Source organism: Canis lupus, chromosome 30 (assembly GCF_011100685.1).
Source record: "Canis lupus familiaris isolate Mischka breed German Shepherd chromosome 30, alternate assembly UU_Cfam_GSD_1.0, whole genome shotgun sequence".
NCBI classification, from domain to species: Eukaryota; Metazoa; Chordata; class Mammalia; order Carnivora; family Canidae; genus Canis; species Canis lupus.
Genome location: NC_049251.1, coordinates 8,986,690 through 9,010,838, shown reverse-complemented (window position 1 = coordinate 9,010,838; position 24,149 = coordinate 8,986,690). Strand labels below are relative to the sequence as shown.

The following is a 24,149-nucleotide window of genomic DNA, read 5'->3' as shown; positions in this document are numbered from 1 at the left end:
AAATAAATAAAAAGCTAAATATGGGCAGCCCAGGTGGCTCAGCAATTTAGCACTGCCTTCGGCCCAAGGCGAGATCCTGGAGAACCCAGGATCAAGTCTCATATTGGGCTCCCTGCGGGGAGCCTGCTTCTCCCTCTGCCTGTGTCTCTGCCTCTCTCTCTCTCTCTCTCATGAATAAATAAATAAAATCTTAAAAAAAAAAAAAAAAGCTAAATAAATGGAAAGAGATCCCATTTTCATAACAGACACACTCAATTTAGTCAAGCCATCAGTTCTTCCCAACTTGATCTATAGATTCAATACAACCACAATCAAACTCCCAGCAGTTATTTGTGGATACTGATAAACTTATTCTATGGTCATATGAAGAAGGAAAAGACCCAGAATAGCCAACACCCAACATAATGTTGAAGAAGTACAAAGTTGGAGGGCTGACACGTCTCACCTTCAAGCTAACTATAACGTTAAAGTAATCAACACAGTAAAGTTTGTGGTATTGGTGAAAGAACAAATAGGTCAATGGAACAGACTAGAGAGGCCAGCAATAGCCCCCCCATAAATATGGTCACCTGATCTTTGATAAATGAGCAAAAGACAAAACAGAGCAAAGATCATCTTTCTCAACAAATGATACTGCAATGGCAAGACATCTTGCAAAAAACTCCATCTAGACACACACCTTCTACCCTTTACAAAAACTAAACGAATCAAAATGGATCATAAACTGAAATGTAAAACACTAAACTCTAAGACTCCTAAAAGAGATCAGAGGAGGAAGTCTAGACACAACCTTGGGTATGGTAATGACTTTTTAAATACAACACCAAAGGCAAGATCCATGAAACAAATAATAGGCTGAACTTCATAAAAATAAACTGCTCTGTGAAAGACGCTATCAAAAGAATGAGAAGAGAAGCCACAGACTGGGAGAAAATATTTGCAAAAGTCACATCTGATAGAGGGCTGCTCTTCCAAAATATACCAAAAGAAAAAAAAAAAGGAAAAAAAGCTTTAAACACATAGAAAAAAATCTAATTCAAAAATGGACCACAGGGATGTCTGAGTGACTCAGTCAGTTAAGTAGCTAACTCTAGATTTTGGCTCAGGTCATGACCTTAGGGTGGTGAGATTAAGTCCCATATTAGGCTTCAGGCTCAGTGCTCAGAGCAGAACCTAGTTGAGATTCTCTCTCCTCCCTCTCTCCCTCTTCCAATCATGTGCTTTATCTAAATAAATCTTTTGGGGAAAAACAAACAAACAAAAACACCACAGACCATAACAGATGCCTCATCAAAGAAAATATACAGATGGCAAATAAATGTATGAAAAAGATGTTCCTGGGACGTCTGCATGGCTCAGCAACTAAGTGCCTGCCTCCCGCCCAGGGTGTGATCCTGGAGTCCCCAGGATGGACTCCCACATCAGGGTCCCTGCATGGAGCCTGCTTGCTTCTCTATCTGTGTCTCTCATGAATAAATAAAAATCTAAAAAAAATAAAATAAAAAAGATGCTCCACGCTGCCTATCACCAGGGAATTACAAATTAAGATAATGAGATACTACTACACCCCTATTAGAATTGCCAAAATCCAGAAAACTGACAACACCAAGTGCTGACAAGGAAGTAGAGCAACTGGAATTCTCATTCACTGCTGCTTCAAATGCAAAATAGCACAGCCACTTTAAAAGACAGCTTGAGGGCAGCCCCCGTGGTGCAGCGGTTTAGCGCAGCCAGCAGCCCAGGGCGTGATCCTGGAGACCGGGGATCGAGTCCCAGAGTATGGTGCCTGCTTCTCCTTCTGCCTGTGTCTCTGCCTCTCTCTCTCTCTCTGTCTCTATGAATAAATAAAAATATTTAAAAAAAAAAAAAAGGGAAATGAGAAAATCAAGGAAACATGATTTAAATAAAAAATAAATAAAAGCTTGAAAAATATGTAAATAAATAAATAAAAGACAGCTTGAGAATTATTTTACCAATCTAAGCCTACTCCTACCATATGATCTAACAATCAAGCTCCTTGGTTATCTACTCAAATGACAGGAAAACTTGAACATCAATGTTTATGGTAGCTTTATTCATAACTGCCAAAACTTGGAAGCAACTAAGATGTCCTTTAGTAGGTGAATGGATAAACTGATAGATAGAATGGAGTATTATTTAGCACTAAAAAGAAATGTGCCACCAAGCCATGAAAAAGACATGAAGGAAACTTGAATACTTATTTACTAAGTAAAAGAAGTCTATGCAAAAAGTTAATGTACAGTAAGATTCCAACTATATGACATTCTGGACAAGGCAAAGCTATAGAGACTATAAAAAGATCAGAAGTTGCCAGAGGTTGAGGAGGAAAGGGAAGAATTAACAGGTAGAGCAGAGGATTTTTAGGCAATGAAAATACTACTGTGATACTATAACAGTGCAGATATCTTTACATATCTTTCCAAACTAAAAATGAACCCTAATGTGATCTATGGACTTTAGATGATTATGATGTATCAATGTACCTTTATAAATTGTAACAAATATATTACTTTTAATGAGAAGTGTTAATAATGGGAGAAGCAATGCATGTGTGGCAGCAGCGGGTATGTGGGAAACTTCTACACCTTCCTCTCAAGTTTTGCTGTGAAGTTAAAACTGTTCTAAAAAAATTAAGTCTCTAATTAAAAAATAGTAATAAAGGGCAGCCCGGGTGGCTCAGTGGTTTAGCGCCACCTTCAGCCCAGGGCGTGATCCTGGAGGCCTAGGATGGAGTCCCACGTCGGGCTCCCTGCACAGTGCCTGTTTCTCCGCCTCACTCTGTGTCTCTCATGAATAAATAAATAAAAATCTTTATTAAAAAAAAATAGTAATAGGGATCCCTGGGTGGCGCAGCGGTTTGGCGCCTGCCTTTGGCCCAGGGCGTGATCCTGGAGACCCGGGATGGAATCCCACATCGGGCTCCCGGTGCATGGAGCCTGCTTCTCCCTCTGCCTGTGTCTCTGCCTCTCTCTCTCTCTGTATCTGTCATAAATAAATAAAATATTAAAAAAAAAAATAGTAATAAAAACTCAAGTTCAAATAAAAAAAGACAACAGCATATTATGCTATTTTAACATGTAAGAACTTTTAGCTTATTTTTAGTCAACTTGTGGATATTAGCTGCCACAGGGTAGTAAATTCTTAAAGTTTACTTTGAATCCCTTCTGCGCCTCATTTGGGTAAGTTGTGTTTCAGTTATGATTTGGGAAGTCTTTTCTTTTCCCTTCCCCAATTAATCAAAGGTTCTATGTATATTGCCAAGTAATAGTCATGCATGATCAACACAATCATAAACCTATAAATTCTAAAACTCTAAATCTAAATGAACAAATGGTCTTAATTCTGAAAAACCATCTAAGTTGCCTAGAATTCTAAATCCTAAACCCAAAGGACATTGATTACAAAAAAATGAAGCGTCACTTCACAAAATGTGAAAGCACTTACGGTATATCTGATAGTAGCTTACATTTATCAATTTCTCAAGTCAGTAGTCGACAAAACCAATACATTAAATCCATAATCTTCCTTTTATCTCTAAGAACAGAAAACCTATTACCTACCTTTCAGAAACTTCTTGTTTCAATTGAGGAACTTCACCAAGAGCTGAATCGATATCCATGAAACCAAGAAAGTCCCGTTTCATACTAAGAGAAGGCTTCTCCAAACACTTGCCTGATGTTTCATGACCCCTCAATAAAGGATCTGAATCAGTTAGCTGTATCTCTGACCCCTCACCTTCTGTAAGACGGACCCGCTGACCAGGAGAACTAGGAACACTATTCCCTTCCTGGTCAGAGCTGTTCTTTTGCTTTCCATCTCTCTGGGGCTTACTATTCAGCCCATCATCTCGGAAGCCTTTAGCAAATGGATTGTAATCTATTTTCAGCTGGGTAATCTGAATGTTCTGATAAGCGGTTACTGCAAAGAATTCAGTCTGTGGAAAAGTAAAAGTGTGGACACCAGGGCCATTTAATTGTATCACTTCAGTAGCCTTTTCTGCAGGCACTAAATGAAGCCTTGGCAAGTACCGATGCATAGAGTGCAGGATGATATGCCCTTCTTGGTCCAGTGTATTATTGGTAAGTTTGAGTTTATAGAAAGATACTGGTTGATGCATCCAATAATGACCCGTGGAAGGAGATTCTGGATGAATAAAAACCCTCCCCAAAACATGGGGCTCAGCCTTCCCACTTGGTTCCCACCAGCGACCATTCCACTTATAACGATGGTTATCCACAGGAGATATATCCATGACAAGGATATACTTCATATTTGAATCTAAACCTGTTATCCAGTAACGACAGTATGGAAACATGCGTCTTCCCTGCTTGGTCAGAATCATCTCTGTGCTTCTATGATAGAATTCATTCCACATACTATTGTTATCCAGGGTGACAGTGATTCCTCCCACAGTACAATCAGCTGGAAGACAAATCTTCCCTTTAGATTTTCCTGGTGATGACACACTGCTAGCCAAAGCGCAGGCATCCCGATTAGTAACCAAAATTCCTTGATCAGTTTTGCCATTTCCTGGCTGTTTCAGGATGACAAAGAATGTAGGTGCTGCTCCTGCCACTGTTGCACCATCTTGATTAGCCAATATAATCTGCTGTTTCTCCTCCATGATTCTGGTAGGAAACTCAGTCATAAGAGAACTGTAGTCACCACATAGTCACAGTGGTCTTCCCAGCCTGAAAGAAAAAGAACAAAACCCCTTTAATCAAGTGAATGGGGCAGCCTGGGTGGCTCAGCGGCTAGTGCCACCTTTAGCCCAGGGCCTGATCCTGGAGACCCGGGATCGAGTTCCGCGTTGGGCTACCTGCATGGAGCCTGCTTCTCCCTCTGTGTCTCTGCCTCTGTCTCTCTCTGTGCCTCTCATGAATAAATAAGTAAAATCTTTATAAAAAAAAAAAAATCAAGTGAATGTTTGTTCTGTTAAAAATACAAGGATGATTATGTTATTTCCAAACTATATCCCTCAACTCTTTGAAGACTTTGCTTCTACCGTTCTCTTGATCTCTGTAAGGATATTCACTCCAGAATATTTAATTACCTTTTTAAAACTCATTTTAGGGGCACCTGGGTAGTTCAGTTGGCTAAGCAGCCAACTCCTTATTTTGGTTCAAGTCATGAGTTCATGGTCAGGGGATACAGCCCTATGGCTGTATGCTGGATGTGGAGCCTGCTTGGGATTCTCTCCTTCTGCCCCTCCACCTGCATTCTCATAAATCAATCAATTTCATTTCCTTGAACAACTCAGGGGTTAGGACCATCTACCTCCCTTCGCTGCACACAAGTGAAAATCATGTGTAACTTCTGACTCCTCAAAAACTTAATTACTAATAGTCTACTGTTGATGGAAGGCTTACCATAATAAAAAACGTTGATTAATATATTTTGTATGCTGTAGGTTTTATATACTGTACTCTAAACAGTAGAGAAAAACTAGGTCACAAAAAAGAGAAAAGAAATTTATAGTATTGTACTGTATCAAAAAATGGATAAAGATAGGAAAAGCAAACAAAAAGTGTACACAATGTCAGAATAAGAGAAATGCAGATTAAAACCATTACAACACAATTTTTCCCCTATCACACCAGGAAAATCAAAACTGGTAGAAGTGTTGGAAAGGTTGTAAATCAAACAGCATTCTCATGTAACAAGATGGTGAGACTGTAAGATGAAAGAATCTCTATGACAGAGGGCACCATGAAAGTATCAAAATTACAAATGCCTATTCTCCTACAAAACATCAGTTCTTCTAAGACCTTATCTTAAACATGCACATGCACACACAGAGATACACCCATGATAAATGACACATACAAGATTCTTCCCTGTTATTTCCATGTAGAGCCACAAAAGACTTTGGGGATGTGGAATAATCCATCAAGAAGGCTGCTTAAATAAATGGTGCTACATCCATAGAATGGAATACTCTGCAGCTAAGACAGAATGTACAAATTTTATGGACTCATTACTCTACAAGATACATTAAAGGGAAAATGTTCCAGAGAGTTGTAGATTATGCTACACTTCTTGATAAAGTTAAAAATCTAAAGCCAGAAAAAGAAAATACGTATTTGCCTGACATATATAGATTATTTATAGAGATAGGAAAGGAACTAGTAGTGTTGCTATATCAAGGGAAAACTGGGAGGATGGGAAAATACTTTCAAGTTTTATACCTTGTGAAAATACAACCTATTCAAAAAGGATTAAAACCAGTTAATTTTTAAGAGTTACAATGAAAACTCCCACATACACTGTATGATTTCATGTACATGAATGTCCAAAATAAGTAAATCTATGGAGACAGTAAGTAAATTAGTAGTTGCCAGGAGGAGAGAAGGATAACCTGGACAATTGCTAATGGGTATGGGATTTCTTTTGGGGGATGACAAATTATTTAGGAACTAAAAACCAGTGAAATGTACCCTTTAAAATAGCAAATTTTGGGGTGCACGGGTGGCTCAGTTGGTTGAATGTCTGCCTTTGGCTCAGGTCATGATCTCAGAGTCCTGGGATAGAGTCCCACATCAGGTTCCTTGCTAAGTGGGGAGCCTGCTTCTCCCTCTCCCTCTCCGCTCTGCTTGTGCATGCTCTCATGCGTGTTCTCTCTCTTTAATGGCAAATTTGGGGACGCCTGGGTGGCTCAGTGGTTGAGCGTCTGCCTTCAGCTTGGGGCATGATTCCAGAGTCCTGGGATCGAGTCCTGCATCAGGCTTCCAGAGGGAGCCTGCTTCTCCCTCTGCCTGTGTCTCTGCCTCTCTCTGTCTCACTCATGAATAAAATATTTTTTAATAGCAAATTTTATGTTATGTGATTTATATCTCAATTAAATTATAAAGAAATCTCAGGTTATTAAATTCAATTGATGTGCTCAATTACCTAAATATTCTACAAGATATAAAGTTATCATCCCCAATTAGCTTTTACACAAAAAAGAGACGCTACATCACTACTTCTGTGTAAGTGGGTCAGTAATTTTGATTAATCAAATCAGTCTTTTATTGGTACTTCTCATTTTAATTAAAAACTCTAATTTTATCTTTCATCAGAACCATTGGCAAGCAGTAAAATCATTTGATCTGAACTTTACCTCTTTTTAGAAAACTGACCACATGACCAAAAAAGCTCCAAAACCTAAAATATTCACAATTAGCCTGAGGATAATAGATATCTTAAAAGTCAAGACTTCAAAAAGGTTGGCTACTGTTTCCTATTATGACTAGACATAAAAATAGAAACCCACTTCCTTACACCAAAGCATTAATACCCAGGAAAGATGAAAAAAAAAAAATCTCTTCTCTGATTTGGGATTTATTTCTAAGAAATAAGCTTTAGGGTGATTCTTTTCTAAAGAACTGCCTCAGGCTTACAGCAATTAGGCATATTGGTTTCCTAAAACAAACAAGTTTAGGCAACACCTATCAAAGATTGATAAAGCAAAATTTAAACAGACTTAGAAATCAAAATTAAGGTAATTGTAAAAATAGTAAAGCTTAGTTCACATAAACTATGTCTACAATGGCATATAACTTAAAATGCAAAATCCTGTACTTAGTTCATAAAGTTCAAAGTTTTCTCACAAACCACCATTTTGTAATTCTGTAAAAATACTCTTTTTAAGGAACACCTGAGTGGCTCAGTGATTGAGCATCTGCCTTTGGCTCAGGTTGTGATCCTGGGGTCCTGGGATCCAGTCCTGCATGAGGCTCCCCGCAGGGAGCTGCCTGCTCCCTCTGCCTGTGTCTCTACCTCTCTCTTTCATGAACAAATTAATAACATCTTTAAAATATATATATATTATTTTAAGTACATTTAAATGTAACTAAAGTGGCAAAGAACTACCTGAAAAACATTTTTATATATTCCAAACCTATGAATATATCAAAGGATTCAAAACTTCTTAAACAGGGGATCCCTGGGTGGCTCAGCGGTTTAGTGCCTGCCTTCGGCCCAGGGGGTGATCCTGGAGACCTGGGATCGAATCCCACCATCAGGTTCCCTGCATGGAGCCTGCTTCTCCCTCTGCCTGTGTCTCTGCCTCTCTTTCTCTATCTCTCATGAATACATATATAAAATCTTTAAAAAAAAAAAAAAAAAAGAAAAGAAAAACTTCTTAAACATTATCTTCTATAATATTAAAATCTTGGTTTTCAGATCATTACAGTAAAACTAAGGCAAAAATGTTTTAACTGATGCTTTAAAGAGCACTCTTAGGGGAACCTGGGTGGCTCAGTCAGATAAGCGTCCAACTCTTGATTTCAGCTCAGATCATGATCTCAAGGTTTTGAGATGGAGCCCAACAGGCTCTACACTGCGCATAGATCCTAAGATTTTCTCTACCTCTCCTTCAAAAAAATGGGGGGGGGGGGCATCCCAGGTGGCTCAGCGGTTTAGCGCCGCCTTCAGCCCAGGGCGTGATCCTGGAGACCCAGGATCAAGTCCCACGTCAAGCTCCCGGCTTGGAGCCTGCTTCTCCCTCTGCCTGTGTCTCTGCCTCTCTCTTTCTCTCTCTCTCTGGGTCTCTCAGGAAAAAATAAAATCTTAAAAAAAAACGAAAACCTTAAACACTAAAGATTCAACCGACAGAAATCCCATTTCGTTTCATAAAACACATCATATAAATTTTATGCTAACTTCATTTGTACATATTTCAATATTTTTTTGCCTATACAAAAAAATTAAATGTAGAAAAGTCAGCCTGTTCTATTTGAACACTGTGCACAGATAACTAATATAACAAAGACAATGTAAAAATGTGTAGGAAGACAGGAAAAAGAACTTTCAGACTTATGATTTGTGTAAGATCTGTTTTTAAAAGATCCTCCAAACCATCCCGTGAGTTGATGAAAATGCATAAAACCAAAAACATAATTTATGACCAAAACAATCTATTTCTTCAGCCACATACTACTAGTAGTATAGGAACAAGAAATTAAGTTCTTCTTCTCTACCGATCTTTAAACACAGACTCTACTATAAGCATGCCTGCACTTCTGGAATCTGTATAGGATCTTACAGTAAGAAGATAGTCAATTCAGCATATACAGATACTTTAGACACACAAATAACACTCTACAGTCTAAGGCTTTAACCAAATGCAAAAATTAAATGTACTTTAGGAAGGGTTAGGTTACTCATAAAGAAATAAATCTATTCCCAGCAAGATTCTAAAAATACCTTGTATTTTGGCTCTCTAAAAGCTTTAAGGAAGACCACAGTTTTGGTATATTTACAGCTAATATTTTAAAATCTCGGTTCAGCTTTTCAATATCAAGCATTTACCTACACAATATAACTGTAATAATAAGCCAAGGAAGTTCAGTTCACTTGTGGATAGGAAATAACTAATATCGTGAAAAAGTCCCATCAGCAAGGCAGTGGACACAGAGAGGCTTTCAGAAAGAAAGCTGTTTCCAGATAAGTAATGTGGCAAGTGTCATAAATTGTTACAATTTCAGAGTCCCTATTCCAAATGTCTTTTCACCAATGATCTCTCTGGGAAATGTTTAACTACTAAAGCCATGACCCTCATACAACTTACAAAATACACCAGTTAATTTACTAGGTAGTTACCTAATTCAATGATTCATGTACTGCTCCCTGCCCCCTCTTTCACCTCTCCAAAAAACACCCAATCAAAATTACACTACTTTAAAAACACACAATATTCAAATGCTGGTCAACCTATTCTGTTTCCGAAGTTGCTAAAAATAAGCATAACCTTTCACACAACAAATGCATTACTGTATGGCAGGCACCAAAATGTTTGTTTGTTCCTTAATATAATCACTCACTACAAAAAGAATAAAATAAACACTCACTACAAAAATGATTTAAGTTAAACTAAATTTCTGAAACAAACTGTAAGAGAATGGGTTCATCTGAATGTCGGTATTTACCAATATACAATGGACCCAGAAATCCGAAAAATCCTAAGAAAAACAGAATTTGTGGGCAGCCCTGGTGGCTCAGTGGTTTAGCGCCGCCTTCAGCCCAGGGTGTGATGCTGGGGACCCAGGATGGAGTCCCACGTAGGGCTCCCGGGATGCAGCTTGTTTCTCCGCCCCTCTCTCTGATGAATAAATAAATAAAATCAGAAAGAAAGAAAACAGAATTTGGATATAATCAGAAAACAGGACAGCGAATGATGACAAAAAAGAGTAAAACAGCAGGGATCCCTGGGTGGCGCAGCGGTTTGGTGCCTGCTTTTGGCCCAGGGCGCGATCCTGGAGACCCTGGATCGAGTCCCACGTCGGGCTCCCGGTGCATGGAGCCTGTTTCTCCCTCTGCCTGTGTCTCTGCCTCTCTCTCTCTCCCTCTCTCTGTGTGACTATCATAAATAAATAAAAATTTATAAAAAAAAAAAAGAGTAAAACAGCCAACTACCAATTCTTAATCACTAAGTTGATTTTAATAGTAAGTGAAACTTGCCATCTATTAGTAAGCACTTACTTCAGACCAGACAACATCGCCACAACCCTGAAAAATAAATCGCTAAGTACTACCTGAAATACATTAGGTTTTAAGGCACAGAACTGTATTTGCCTAGGACAGTATGCCCCCTCCCTTCTCTTCCCAGATACCACTAATTAATGCTAACTCCAGGAGCATTTTCTATTCCTAGGAATGGTCCCTTAACTACAATTTGGGGTAAGCAAGCTCCCAGGTCACCGCCATTGCATAAACAGAATTTGAAGAACTATTAGGGCAAAAGCGGACAGTAATCAAACAGCCACTCTACCCTAGAGTAAGTATGACAAAGTACCCAGGGCACTGAATTTCCTCAAGTCCTAAGCATGTGTTTTTTGTTTGGTGAACTCAACCCACTCTACCCACACAACTGCTGAAAACCTAACCATTCGGAAGCAAGAAGCACTAGCCTTGATCCGATACTCTTATAAATGAAAAAGCCTCCTGCTAGTCCTCGGGAAGAGCAGTCGCCGTCGACTATCAAGGGCCCAAAAATCATCGCTTTTTAACTGTAGAGGCCAGCTGGCCGACAACCACGTGAAAAAACGCCGCAAGGAAAGCTCTTCCGGAGAAGAGTCCCGACAGATCACGTGCGCCGCCGGAACCTGCCGAACACTCTGCGGGATCCAGTAGCCTTCTGTTACCGTGGAGACTACAGAACCAGCCACCCTGCCCTCTGGGGCCAGCCCCCTTCCCAGCAGCCGTCACGCCGCCTCCAGGCACTTTCCCTGCAGCCTAGCCGCGGCGTCGTGCCCAAAAAGAGGGAGAGCAAGCAGTATTTGCCAGGGATTATGCCGCAGAAACCCGAAAAACTTCACAACACCCACTAGCGGCGCGCGGGTGGGCTCGAGAGTTCTCTTGATCCACGTGTCTGTTCTGGCGACGCGAACCCTGAGAGTGGTCTTCTCAGAGAAAGCTGCACTTTTTTCACTCACGTTGTTCCGCCATCAGTCACCCCTCCTTTAAGACCTCCTTCACCCCTCCCTGTTTGCATCCGTCCCAGGAGGCATCCCCAGGGTTCCCAAAGCAAAGCAAAAATCTCCACAGCAAGACATTACCACTTTCCACTTTCAACCGGGTTTGAAATCATCTCCTAACTTCCCCATATTCTTCGCACAGAGATCCTTCAACTTTGGTTACTGAAGCTCGAATAGATTTAGCTATATCCCAGACCCACCTACCACTAAGGGCAGAGACCTACCTGACAATTTTACCGACGCGGGAAACCTCATAAACAGAACTAGCCAAAGGCTGCCCACAAAGAAAAAGAAAATAACACCTGCTCTTCCCACCTGTTTTCCCCGCCCTCGTTTCTGCACTTGGTAGCCACCGGTCCTTTGTTTACCAAGTTCCCACTCCTGTACGGCTCACTTCCTCGCCCTCCTCCTTTATTAAATTCGCGCGCGGTCCTGCCTCAACAACTTGCCCGGAAATTACATGCTAAAACAGAGGTTTACACAGGTGTCAAAACGCTACACACAAGCTCCTTAAAAAGCGACGTCAGCACCGTTTCCCTCAGAGTTTTGGAGCCCCGAAGACCTGAGCTCTAAAATGCAAAGCGCACAAGCAAAGCTCTCGACCTAAAGCCCCGCGCCGCGCCGAAAATCATCACGCGGATCGTACCATGCGGAGCGGCACCCCACGCACGCGAGGGCAGGGCCGCGCCAAGGGCGCTTCTCACCCCGCCCGCCTCGTGGCTTCTCTCTCGGGCGTCGATGTTCCCAGTTAGTTCGCTGCGCGACGCGGAAGTGAGGCCGGGGACGCGCGCGAGGTGACATGCGCAGCCTCCCTCAGGGGGCCACAGGCGTGCGCCAAAGGCAGCCCCGCGCAAGGCCCGGCCTGGCCGGGGCGTGCGAAGATCACACAGCGGAACGCTTCTCACGCTGTTCAAATCTACAAGCGCTTCAAACTCACAAAAAACTCCAATAGGGCCAGTCCTAAAGCGACGCCCTCCACCCAGGCCCGAGAGTTACCGTGCGGGGCGTGGCCGGCTTCACCCGGAGTCCTTCACATCCCGCTGGGGGCGGGTTATTCTGTTCGGTTCGCACACCGTGTGTCCGCTCCAGCTGAAGAGCCTGCGCGCGCACCGGACGTCCACGTCACCGCGCACGCGCTCCTACCCGCTCAGAGCCCGCTGCGCAAGCGCAAAAGGAGGCGCGAGCAGCACCTCCCTCGCCCCTCCCCCAACACCAGGAGGCCAAACGGCCCGGGAGCAGCGACAAGACCCTTGGGACCCGCCCCTGGAGCTGAAGCCGCTGCTTTTCCGGGTCCCAGAAACCGACAAAAGCCTAATGAAGCTTCCGGAATCAAAAAAGGCTAAGGAAGAAGAAGGCACCCGAATTCCCTCAGCCTCGCACACGAAGGCTTCGTGAAAACTGTGAAACCTTTGCCCGCGGGCTTTCTCAACTGTGCCCTCCACCGTTTCCCTCGGGCTTCTCGGCGGCCCCGCCCCTGCCGCACCCAGCCCCACCCACATCTAGCTCCACAGCCCCCAGGGCTTCACAAGCTCGTCAAATGAAGCCGCGGTCTTCCTCCCCAATGTGCTGAGGGTTTGAATAACGCCAGACCGTCGGGAAACCTTGAAGAAAAGACTTGGGAGAGATGGGTGGTCGAGTCTCCAATATCCATGATCGAAGAACACTAGGAAAGTAGGAAGGAGACCGAAAACTCCACTAAGTATGAAGGGAAGAAGAGTTGCCACTAACTTGCCTGATACAACGATGAAAGATGTCCTAATAAAACAGTAATCTATGGAAACGAGTTTTTTGCACGACAGAGTACTATCTAAGATCTAATGCCTTGATCTTGTGTTTTCAATTTTTGTTCAAGATATGTTTAACCTGTGACGTGCAAAGAAAAAAATTACTGAATATCTATTATGTTTAACCTGTGAAATGCAAAGAAAAAAAATACTGAATATTATGTCAGGCAGTCGCTGAACTAATAAGTTAACCAACAGTATTCCTCCCAAACATCAAAAATTATTCCTTCTTCCCTACCCCTTATCAGCTGCTCCTTCTTCTGACCTAACACTCAAAGAGGGAGAGTTGTTTAAAGTTGAGAAAGAAAAAATAAAGTTGAGAAAGAACAGAGACAAAATAGAAGTCGGTAGATAGAGCAGAAATTGTGGTTCAGGTTTACAAACGATTCTTCCACTCTTAGAAAGTACTGAGAACATATTGCTAGGTGATCTAATACAAAACACTATGAAAAAGGAGAATGAGGGGGTTAGTTGAAAGAAAGGAGCAAAGAGAAGCTTATCCAACATAATTGATCAGAACTGGGCCGGAAGCATATTAGGAAGAAAAGTATTCTTTCTCTTCATTCTGCTGTTCCTCTGTCACAGCATGGGAAGAAACTGCTGGAATTAGTATGGACTGGAAAATGTGTAGGCTAAAGATTACAAACTTCTGAAGTTACTCTGAAACCCCCATGCAGCCATTGTCAACAAGAGCATCACAAGTGCAACTAATGAATAATGCCCAAGATTCTAGGCAAAACTGAAAAATACCAGTTTCTTTAACACCTTCCTCCTCTTCCCTGACCCCAAAAACCTCTTTTCCTTACTTGTCGAAATCTTCCACCTCTTCCAAGAATGCTTTCCTCTCTAGGGTCTAACGTTTCCTCATACAAAATTAAAGGCAGAAATGTGTTGACTTAGAATTAAACCATCTAAGATGTAAATGACTAATGACTGGTTAACAACCTGTATCTAATGGTAGCTGCATCCCAAAAGAGACAAGTTAACATACCTCTCATTGGAGAATCTCAGAGGATACCTTGAGGGGGACTCGGGGGAGTAGAGATTTTCTTTGCTACTCTTCCGCTAAGCCAAGCAAACATGAAATGCCAGATCCTTTAAAACTACCATCAGGGGCGCCTGTGCAGTGCAGTTGGTTAAGTGTGGGATTCTTGGTTTCCACTCAGGTCGTGAACTCAGGGTTATGAAGCCCCGCATCTGGACCTAACACTCAGCACAGAGTCTGCTTGAGATACTTACTCTGCCTCTATCCCTCCCCCCACTCACATATGCTCTTTCTCTTAAAAAAAAAAAAAAAAAATCTTTTAAAAATAAAAGGCATCCTTATATAACACAAGTTTTAAAAATGCCCAGCTAACTGCTAAATCTAACACTCCTGTGTTTCACCTTGCTATTAGAATTCTCTCATTTCAAAGAGGCACCTGGGTAGCTCTGTCAGGCATCGGACTCCTGGTATGAGCTCAGGTAGTGAGTGATCTTACGGTCATGGGATCAAGCCAAATAGGGCTCTGCACTCAGCATGGAGCCTCCTAGAGATTAACACCTTCTCCCTCTTCTCCTCCTCCTGCTCATGCACACTCTCTAATAAAATCTTTTTTAAAATTTTCATTTCAGTTATAACCAACCCCTGTTCATCAGCCTAACACAAAAATATTTCCCTTGGTTGAGCTTTCAAAGATATTTTAATAAATATAGGGAGGTGGGAATAGAGAATGCATGGAAAACAAACGCAGTCTTGATCTAAGATTGCTCTATAAACACATAGGCCCTATTCCACTTAACGCACATTTTCCCTTTTCAAATATTTGAATGCCTTGTATGTGCTGAGGATAAGGGAAAGACTGGCACTTCTTGCACTGTTCAGATGTCTACACTAGAACTCTGAAAAGTTGGCACAACTTAACAGAATCCACCAACAAAACCTACTATATTCCTTATCCAATCTACTCAGATGCCATCTACTCAATTCCAGTATCTACTAGTGACCTACTTCTCTCAAATGGCTAAAATCTTTGGTCTTCATCATCTCAACTCTTTAGACAAAACTCACCAAACACACCCCAAAACCCCTGGATTATGGTCTTATTTACAGTATTCTTAAATCAACACAGTAAAAACCATTCATAGAAGAGCTACATACAGACTAGGTTACCAAAAAAGCTTTTTACAAAAAGTCCTACACTTGCAATAAACTTGTGTGCTAGGCAGCAGGAAAAAAAGAATCATGTTAGCTTATACACAACTCCATTTAGTACTGCCTACCATTTAGTACTGCAACTAAAACCAACTCCTATCTAGGGGCAAAGTATGACTAGCTCCAATATGTGAAACCTGGACTAAGGAATTAAAAAGCGGAAAAAGTCCTACCTTCACGGAGCCAATAATCAATGAAGAGCTCTAAAAGTTTCTTAACCAGCATAGTATTGTGATTAAAAGCATGTTTTAGAAAATGTCAAGAGAGGTAAGGATGAAAAAGAGGACAGAAATGTGACAGAATGCTATAAATGTTCATTAAGAAATACCATTCCCTCTTGCTGCCTCATATCTCAAGCCCACATAATCATGTTCCTTACCCTTTGCTAAGATCTTCCCAGATGACTCAAACCTAACTGCTATTCACTTACCCTTCATACATAAGTTTGTAACACTTTCTCAGGAAACTTTTCTTAACTACCAAGGAAGGATCAGATGAGGTTTCCTTGTAATATACTCTCATAGTACCCTGTATTTCTTTATAGCACCTGCCACAACTCTATTTTTAAAACTATGTATTAGTTAATGTCTTGCCCACTAGACTGTCAGCTCTAGTAGGCACTCTGTTCTAGTGCCTACCACAATGCCTAGAATACAGCAAACACAATCTGTTAAATAAATCAATATGGAAACCATAGGTCCCAGTTTTCCAGGCAAGTCCAAATATCAAATACTGATTTCCTAACAATTTGGGATTTGGAAAACAGGCTAAGTACACATTTAACCACACTCATGTTATACATACAAACAAGCATTCTGCTTTGATCAATGTTTTCCAAAGGGGGTACACTTTTAATTAGAAAAAACTAGTACCACTGACTATCATCACAAATTATTTCTCCTTAGAGGAAAGGTAAATATTACTGATAGATACTAGAAAAGATAAGAATATTTGCCTAGGAAAGTCTAATTACTTTTTTTTTTAATTTATTTATGATAGTTACACAGAGAGAGAGAGAGAGAAAGAGAGAGGCAGAGACATAGGCAGAGGGAGAAGCAGGCTCCATGCACTGGGAGCCCGACGTGGGATCGATCCCAGGTCTCCAGGATCGCGCCCTGGGCCAAAAGTAGGCGCCAAACTGCTGCGCCACCCAGGGATCCCAGTCTAATTACTTATTGATTGCTTTTTGCCTGAAAGACTTTCAACTGAATATCACTTAGAAAATCAACAAAGGCAAACAGATTCTTTGCATTGTAAAGAAATATTATGATTCTATAATTTACCATCTGGTAATAAAAGCAACAAGTTGTAATGAAATCTGCCATCTGCGTATACTCATCTACAAGAAAAAATTAGTAAATATCTTCAGAATTAAAGGATACCTTAGTAACAGTGAATTTGTTTTACTAAAACCTAAAAGAAAAATGTCAAAAATCAGTAATGTAAATGAAGTTTAAAATGCTAGTTTCAGATGAATTACAAAATAAAAAAGAATAGGTCTAAAAGAAACAAACAATGAAAGTTGTCAATGTATTACTGAGCCCTTACAAGAAACATCTTATCTGGAAAAGCATAAAAAGAAAAACAAGAAATTTACATAACTAAGCCTAGAGCTACACAGAGATTAAAATGCCTGGGGGGGCGGGGGGGGGGGGGGTACCGCATGAGAACCTACAATAACAGAAAGCAGAACTACTGGCCAAAGAAGAGAACTGGGAAACAGCAAGTAACCTTCAAGACTGGAATCAGGCAAAAAAATCAAGAAGCCTATGACAGACAAAGACACTGAGAAATTGCCCGCAAATGCATATGAAAGAAGTCATGCTTACTTTACATGAAGGACCATGATGCTTCATGGAAATGAGCTATGGTTAACAGAGCAGTTCCTAAACTACTGGACAGTACAGATCAGTAAAATTTCCCCTCAAAAAAGATTTAGTTGACCATCAGAAAGTGACCAAATTTTTAGATTATAAAGCATACTGCCTACTATTACCATTCTTTCTTAAAATAACGGATATTTTAGGGGCTCCTGGGTGGCTCAGGTGGTTAAGCATCCAACTCCTAATTTCAGCTCAGGTCATGATCTCGGGGTCCTGGTACTGAGCCCCACATCCGGCTCCCCGCTCAGCAGGGAGTCTGCTTGTCTCCATCTCCCTGTGCCTCCCCAACTGTGCTCACCTGGCTCACTCTCTCTCTCAAATAAATAAATAAATAAATCTTTTTAAAGTAATAATAAATATGGATATTTTAAGACAAAATCTAGGGAGAACATAAAACGAGTAATAGTCTTTTATTTTGAATATTTAGATAGATGAAAAATTTACTACATTGTCCTTATTTCATGATATACTATTGAAAACTGCAGCAGGTATTTAGAAGTAACTGCTAGCCATATATAGCAAGGCTCTCTAGATAGCTAAGATTTGATTTCTGAGAAAAAATAACATACTAAAGGCACAGGATGGGGTATAAGTCACCTTGCCAAGAAATCAAGAGTCAGCCTATCCTCATCAATAGCAATAGAGGAGAAAAGAATGTTAGCCAATAGACTCCAACCAGACTACAGGAAGACCTCCCAATCCAGTCTAAAGGACAGCCACATGGTTATTAGCAAGCTACTTTTCAGTGTGTGATGGGAAGAGAGGAGGGAGGAAGGTTTCTGAAAACAAGGTGATAGGTAGCTTTTGCACTGTAGCAAAATCCTAGAACCTTGATAGAACTACGCGAGAATAATGTAGTAAAACCAAGAACCAAGGTCAGAGTGAGTGAATCTCCTAACTAATCACTGCATACTTAAAAACTGTGGGACACATGGTGGCTCACTTTGGCAAAAGAACAGGCAGATCAAGCTACACTTAGATTAAGCTGGGCTTCAGGCATATTAGACAGAAGGAAAAATGGGGGGGGCACGGTTTTATCTGAAAATTAATGGGATTTTAAACATGACTTAAAAAGAAACCATAAAAGGATTTTATGACCTTTACCTTTACTAAATATGTTAGCCATGATCTAACCACTGGAGGGCAGGGAACACCTGTTAAAGGAGAAGAGAAAGCTATACTGAAATAGAGAATATAAAGATTACTCAGGCAACTTGAATGCAGTGTATTATCCAAATTACCCATCTACAGACCATAAATTAGAGAGACAGGGACAGTATTTTTCATCCCAATACTATTTCCACCCAACATTCTCTGGGTTATCTAAACGCAAAATAAATAAGGATACAATCAGTTCACTAAGTATTTGTTAAGCACCAACTAGGCACTGAACCAGGGTTAAAGGAACAAATAAAAGTTCCTTCATGAAGCTCAAGTTCTAGATAAAGAGACTGGATGATCACATTGCAATACTTTGGTGGCAGTTTCAAAAAAGCCCTCTAGAAACACTGTAGAACATACACAACCTAGGTAATCTACAAAAATTACAAAGATGAGTGGACTTTTGAGCTGGTCATGAAGGAGAAATAAAATTAAAGAGAAAGAAATGGGGGCATTGCAGGTAGCCAGCATCTACATAGTATACGAAGAACTATAATAAATTATCCAGAATTTGGGGATAGATAGGGCTGCCTTTATAGAACAATGAAGTTATAAGTCAATGCAACAGGTAAGACTAGGACCATGTAGAGGTAACCCACCCTGTGAAATGGAATTGGACATTTAAGAACTATTTATCCAATCTACAACTCCATGATGCTCATTATATATATATATATATATATAGAGAGAGAGAGAGAGAGAGAGAGAGAGAGAACAGAGAGGGAGAAGCAGGCTCCCTGCTGAGCAAAGAGCCCAACACGGGGCTCAATTCCAGGACCCCAAGACCACAATCCAAGCTGAAGGCAGACACTGAGCCACTCCAGGCACCCCTAAACATTTATTTTTTTATTCAAGTATAATTAACATACTAATGTTAGTGCTATATTAGTTTCAGGCATTCAATATAATGATTCAACGATTCTATATATTTCTCAATGCTCATCAAGATAACTATACTCTTAATCTCCTTTATCTATTTCACCCATCCCCCCCTCTAGCAACCACCAGTTTGTTCTCTATATTAAGTCTGTTTTTTGCCTCTTTTTTTGTTTGCTGGTTTTGTTTCTTAAATTCTAGATATGACTGAAATCATATGGTATTTGTCTTTCTCTGACTGACTTGTCTCACTCAACATTATACCCTCTAAGTCCATTCATGTTATGTAAAATACAAGATTTCATTCTTTTTTATAGCTGAGTAATATGCCATGGTGTATGTTTGTGTTTGTACACACATATATACACCAAATCTTTATCCATTGATCTACTGATGGGACACTTGATCTCTACTCTATACTGTCAAATATTTACCAGGGTATAAAAAAGAAAGCTATAGAATGACAAAGGAAGAACAAACTGTCACTAAACTATCAAATAAGGCTTATTGTTGGGACGCCTGGGTGGCTCGGCAGTTGAGCATCTGCCTTTGGCTCAGGGCGTGACCCCCAAGTCCTGGAATCGAGTCCCACATCGGGCTTTCTGCATGGAGCCTACTTCTCCCTCTGCCTATGTCTCTACCTCTCTGTCTCTTTCTCTCTCTCTCTCATGAATAAATAAAATCTTTTTTAAAAATCTGTTTAAAAAAACAAATAATATTGGCTCAGTAATAAAGGATGTCTAGAAGTTGACAAAGCAAAGAAAGCATTTTAAAGAGAACAATTTATACAAAGGCACACTATATAAAAGCACAGAGTATTCATTAATTCCTCAAGTCAAACATTTATCGAGCATTTACCACATACAGATCTTGGAACACAGATAAGACATTCCTACTCTCAAGAGTTTGCAATCAATTATCAGACAACCAATTTTCACATAACCTATAATCAATAATGAAGCAAAAACTAAAGAATCCTATTTGTAAGAATGGCTCTCTGCCCAGAGTACAAGGGAAGCACAAACAAAGGGCAGCTAAATCAGAGTAAGGAAGTCCAAAAAGAATTCCCAGAGAAAGCTAAGAATGAGTAGAAGTTAGTAAGGTATCAAAGAGCAGAGGCAGATGGGTACAGAAGAAAAGCATTTCGGAGAGAAAGCAACCTATGTAAAGACAGAGGAACGAAGAGAGGGAACACATTCAGGGAGCACAATTACTGTAATATGGCTACAATTAAAAATGCCCATGATCTGTGGAGGAACAAAGCTATACAGGACTAGAAAAGGCAAAGGGAGCCATATTATACAATACACCTAGCAATCAAGAGTTGAGAATTCATCTTGCAGAAAAAGAAGAGCCATCAAGGGACCATAAGAAGATCTATGACAAACTCATGTGTTTTAAGAAAATTACCTGTGGCCACTGCTTAAGTTGGTATGGACATGACCAAACTAGAAACCAATCAGGCTTCTCTCTGTATCCACATAGTTGCTCACATCAGAATCATAGTCATTCTTTTTTTTTAATATTTTTATTTATTAATTCATGAGAGACACAGAGAGAAAAGCAGAGACATAGACAGAGGAAGAGGTAGGCTCTCCACAGGGAGTCCAATGTGGGACTCGACCCCAGGCCCCGAGATCATGGCCTCAGCTGAAGGCAGCCACTCAACCTCTGAGCCACTCAGGCATCCCTAGAAACCTAGTTATTCTTGATACCTATCTCTTCCTCATCTGGTCCCTGAATCTAGTAAATCACCAAATATTCTTGTTGATTCTACATTCCTGACCTTCCTATGATACGCTGTCAAAACACCACATACCTGTCCTTACTACAACTTACCACAGATCTAATTTTCATATTTATTTGTATAATTCTTTCATTGTCTTCTCTCTCTCCCTCCCACCAACACTACAAACTAGACTACAAATTAGGAATTGTAACCTTTTTAAACTCTACACTGCACCCTAAGCACCTATTATAGTATCTGGCACTTAGAAGCACTCAATTTAAAACACTTTAAATCCAGGGATGCCTGGGTGGCTCAGTGGTTGAGCGGCTGCCTTCAGTTCAGGGCGGGGTCCCAGAGTCCCAGAATCAAGTTCTACACAGGGCTTCTCCTTCTGCCTATGTCTCTGCCTCTCTCTCTCCCTGTGTCTTTCATGAATAAATATTTTTTAAAAGCAATAAATAAAACACTTTAAATCCAAATGTTTCAAGGCATCTGGGTGGCTCAGTCAGTTAAGCTTCTGCTTTTGGCTCAGATCATGATCTCAGGGTCCTAGGATCTAGCCCCACGTTGGGTTCCTTGCTCAGCAGGGAGTCTGCTTCTCCATTTCCTTTTGCCCCTTCCCTGGCCCAAACCCCCTCCCCCTCATGCTCTCACTCAAATAAATAAATAAAATCTTAATTTAAAAAAAGACCAGGGGGGGATCCCGGGGTGGCTCAGCGGTTTAGCGCCACCTTCAGCCCAGGGTGTGATCCTGGAGACCGGGGATTGAGTCCCATGTTGGGCTCCCTGCGTGGAGCCTGCTTCTCCCTCTGCCTGTGTCTCTGCCATTCTCTCTCTGTGTCTCTCATGAATAAATAAAATCTTTAAAAAAAAAAAAAAAAAAAAAAACAGACCAGGGTACCTGGGTGGCTTGGTGGTTGAGCATCTGCTTTTGGCTCAGGTCATGATTCTGGGGTCCTCTGATCCAGTCCCACATCGGGCTCCCCACAGGAAACCTGCTTCTCCCTCTGCCTATGTCTCTGCCTCTGTGTGTGTCTCATGAGAAAATAAAATAAAAGAGACCACAGACCTCTCAGGAGTCCATGGAGGGGTTCTGAGTGGGAGGCATGAACACTCTAAAAAGGGTATGCAAAACTTGACGTATCTGTATACTTCTATGGGGAGAAAGATATAGCTCTAATCGGATTCTTAAAGGAATATGTAATCCCCTCCAAGCATCTGGGAACCACTGATCTGGGTGGAAACACCTCATAGGCATTTGGTGATAAAGATGTGAATTTTAGGTATACACAAAGTTTTGGGAAGTAACTGAAGCCAGAGATTAGGAAAAGTTTGTCCAAAAATGTATGGAGAGTAACAGATCTCAGAGGGTTAAGGTCCTGAGAAAATAGACATTTATGGAACAAGCAATAAAAGAAGAATGTAGGAAGAAAGAAGAGAAGATGTCACAGAGGTAAGAGAAAAATAGGTGAGCTTAGCATCACAGAAGCTAAGAAGGAAAGAATGTCTCAAAGAATAAGCAGTCAGTCAACGGGGCCTAATGACCAAGGAGTCAAAGGATGAAGAACAAAAAAATGTGTCCAAGGAACTACACATAGTGTTGTAAGTTTTTTTTTTTATTTTACTTATTTATTCATAGAGACACACACACACAGAGGCAGAGACACAGGCAGAGGGAGAAGCAGGGGATCCCTGGGTGGCGCAGCGGTTTGGCGCCTGCCTTTGGCCCAGGGCGCGATCCTGGAGACCCGGGATCGAATCCCACATCGGGCTCCCGGTGCATGGAGCCTGCTTCTCCCTCTGCCTATGTCTCTGCCTCTCTCTCTTTCTCTCTCTGAATATCATAAATAAATAAAAATTAAAAAAAAAAAAAAAAAGAGGGAGAAGCAGGCTCCATGCAGGGAGCCTGACGTGGGACTCGATCCAGGGTCTCCAGGATCACGCCCTGGGCTGCAGGCGGTGCTAAACCGCTGCGCCACCAGGGCTGCCCAGTGTTGTAGGTTTAAAATATAAAGTAGAATAGTGCAGAGTGAGAGATACAGACTTCCACTTATGGAATAAATAAATGACCAGAATAAAAGGCATACCATAGGATATACATTCAGTGGGATTATAATAATATCCTATAGCTATAGGTGGTAGTAGCTACATTTGTGGTGAGCATAATGTAATATATAAATTTGTCCAAGCACTATATGCTGTATACCTGAAACTAATGTAACATTGTATGTCAACTATACTTCAATAAAAAATAAACAGCCCATGAACAAAGTAGAGTAGTACAATAGGACATTCAGATCACCAGGAAGTAAAGGTATATGAGGGTCTAGTGCTCTAGAGATACTCAAAGACTGGGAAATCACCGATGAATTTGGAAGAATTTTAAAAAGTGAAATTGGGGCCCCTGGCAGCTCAGTCAGTTAAACAGACATCTACCTTCAGCTCAGGTCATGATCCCAGGGTCCTGGGATGGAGACCCACATCAGGCTACCTGCTCTGAAGGGAGCCTGCTTCCTTCTCCCCTCTGCCACTACTCCTGCTTGTGTGCTTGCTTGCTCTCTCTCGCTCTCTCTCTAATAAATGAAATCTTTTTTAAAAAATAAATGAAGTTTTTCAGGGAGCTCATCTCATGGTGGGGCTCTAATCTGGAATCCATGAATGATCTTAGGGGAGGATGTCCTATGAAACTCCCAAAATTATGAGAATTTTGTGTAATGTATATATGGTAGCAATTTTCTAGAGTCCATTAAGTTTTATAAAATTTTCAAAGGGGTATGACCCCAAAGAAAGGTTAAGAACCACCAGAGCTAAAAGAAAAAAGAAGGGCGAGCAAGAAAGTAACTCTGGAGAATATCAACATATAAAAAAACCCTGAAGTTCATCAAATGAAATTAGCAAATCTAAAGAACTAAAAGTATATGGGAAGAGAGGCAGTCTGCATGGAACTCAGAAAATTAATTAATTAATTAATTAAATTTGGTATTATACATACTATGTAAGTATTTCTCAAACGTTTTTGTGATTCAAAGTGAAAAAATACAT

The 24,149-nt window shown here is 40.8% G+C and overlaps 1 protein-coding gene across 9 annotated transcripts in view; it reads right to left on the bottom strand.

Moving 5' to 3' along the window:
* MGA (MAX dimerization protein MGA) overlaps positions 1-24,149 on the bottom strand; it is a 172,703-nt gene that overhangs the window by 89,493 nt on the left and 59,061 nt on the right. For 5 of the 9 annotated variants that reach the window (XM_038580127.1, XM_038580133.1, XM_038580134.1 and 2 more), the window contains exons 1-2: positions 12,477-12,620; positions 3,582-4,712 (exon numbers count right to left, since the gene is read on the bottom strand). In XM_038580127.1, coding sequence (XP_038436055.1) covers positions 3,582-4,669 — 1,088 coding nt within the window. In that variant the 5' untranslated portion in view covers positions 4,670-4,712; positions 12,477-12,620. Of the gene's footprint in view, positions 1-3,581; positions 4,713-12,126; positions 12,399-12,476; positions 12,621-24,149 lie in introns of those variants that run through there. The other 4 variants (XM_038580129.1, XM_038580128.1, XM_038580131.1 and 1 more) reach the window with 2 other exon arrangements.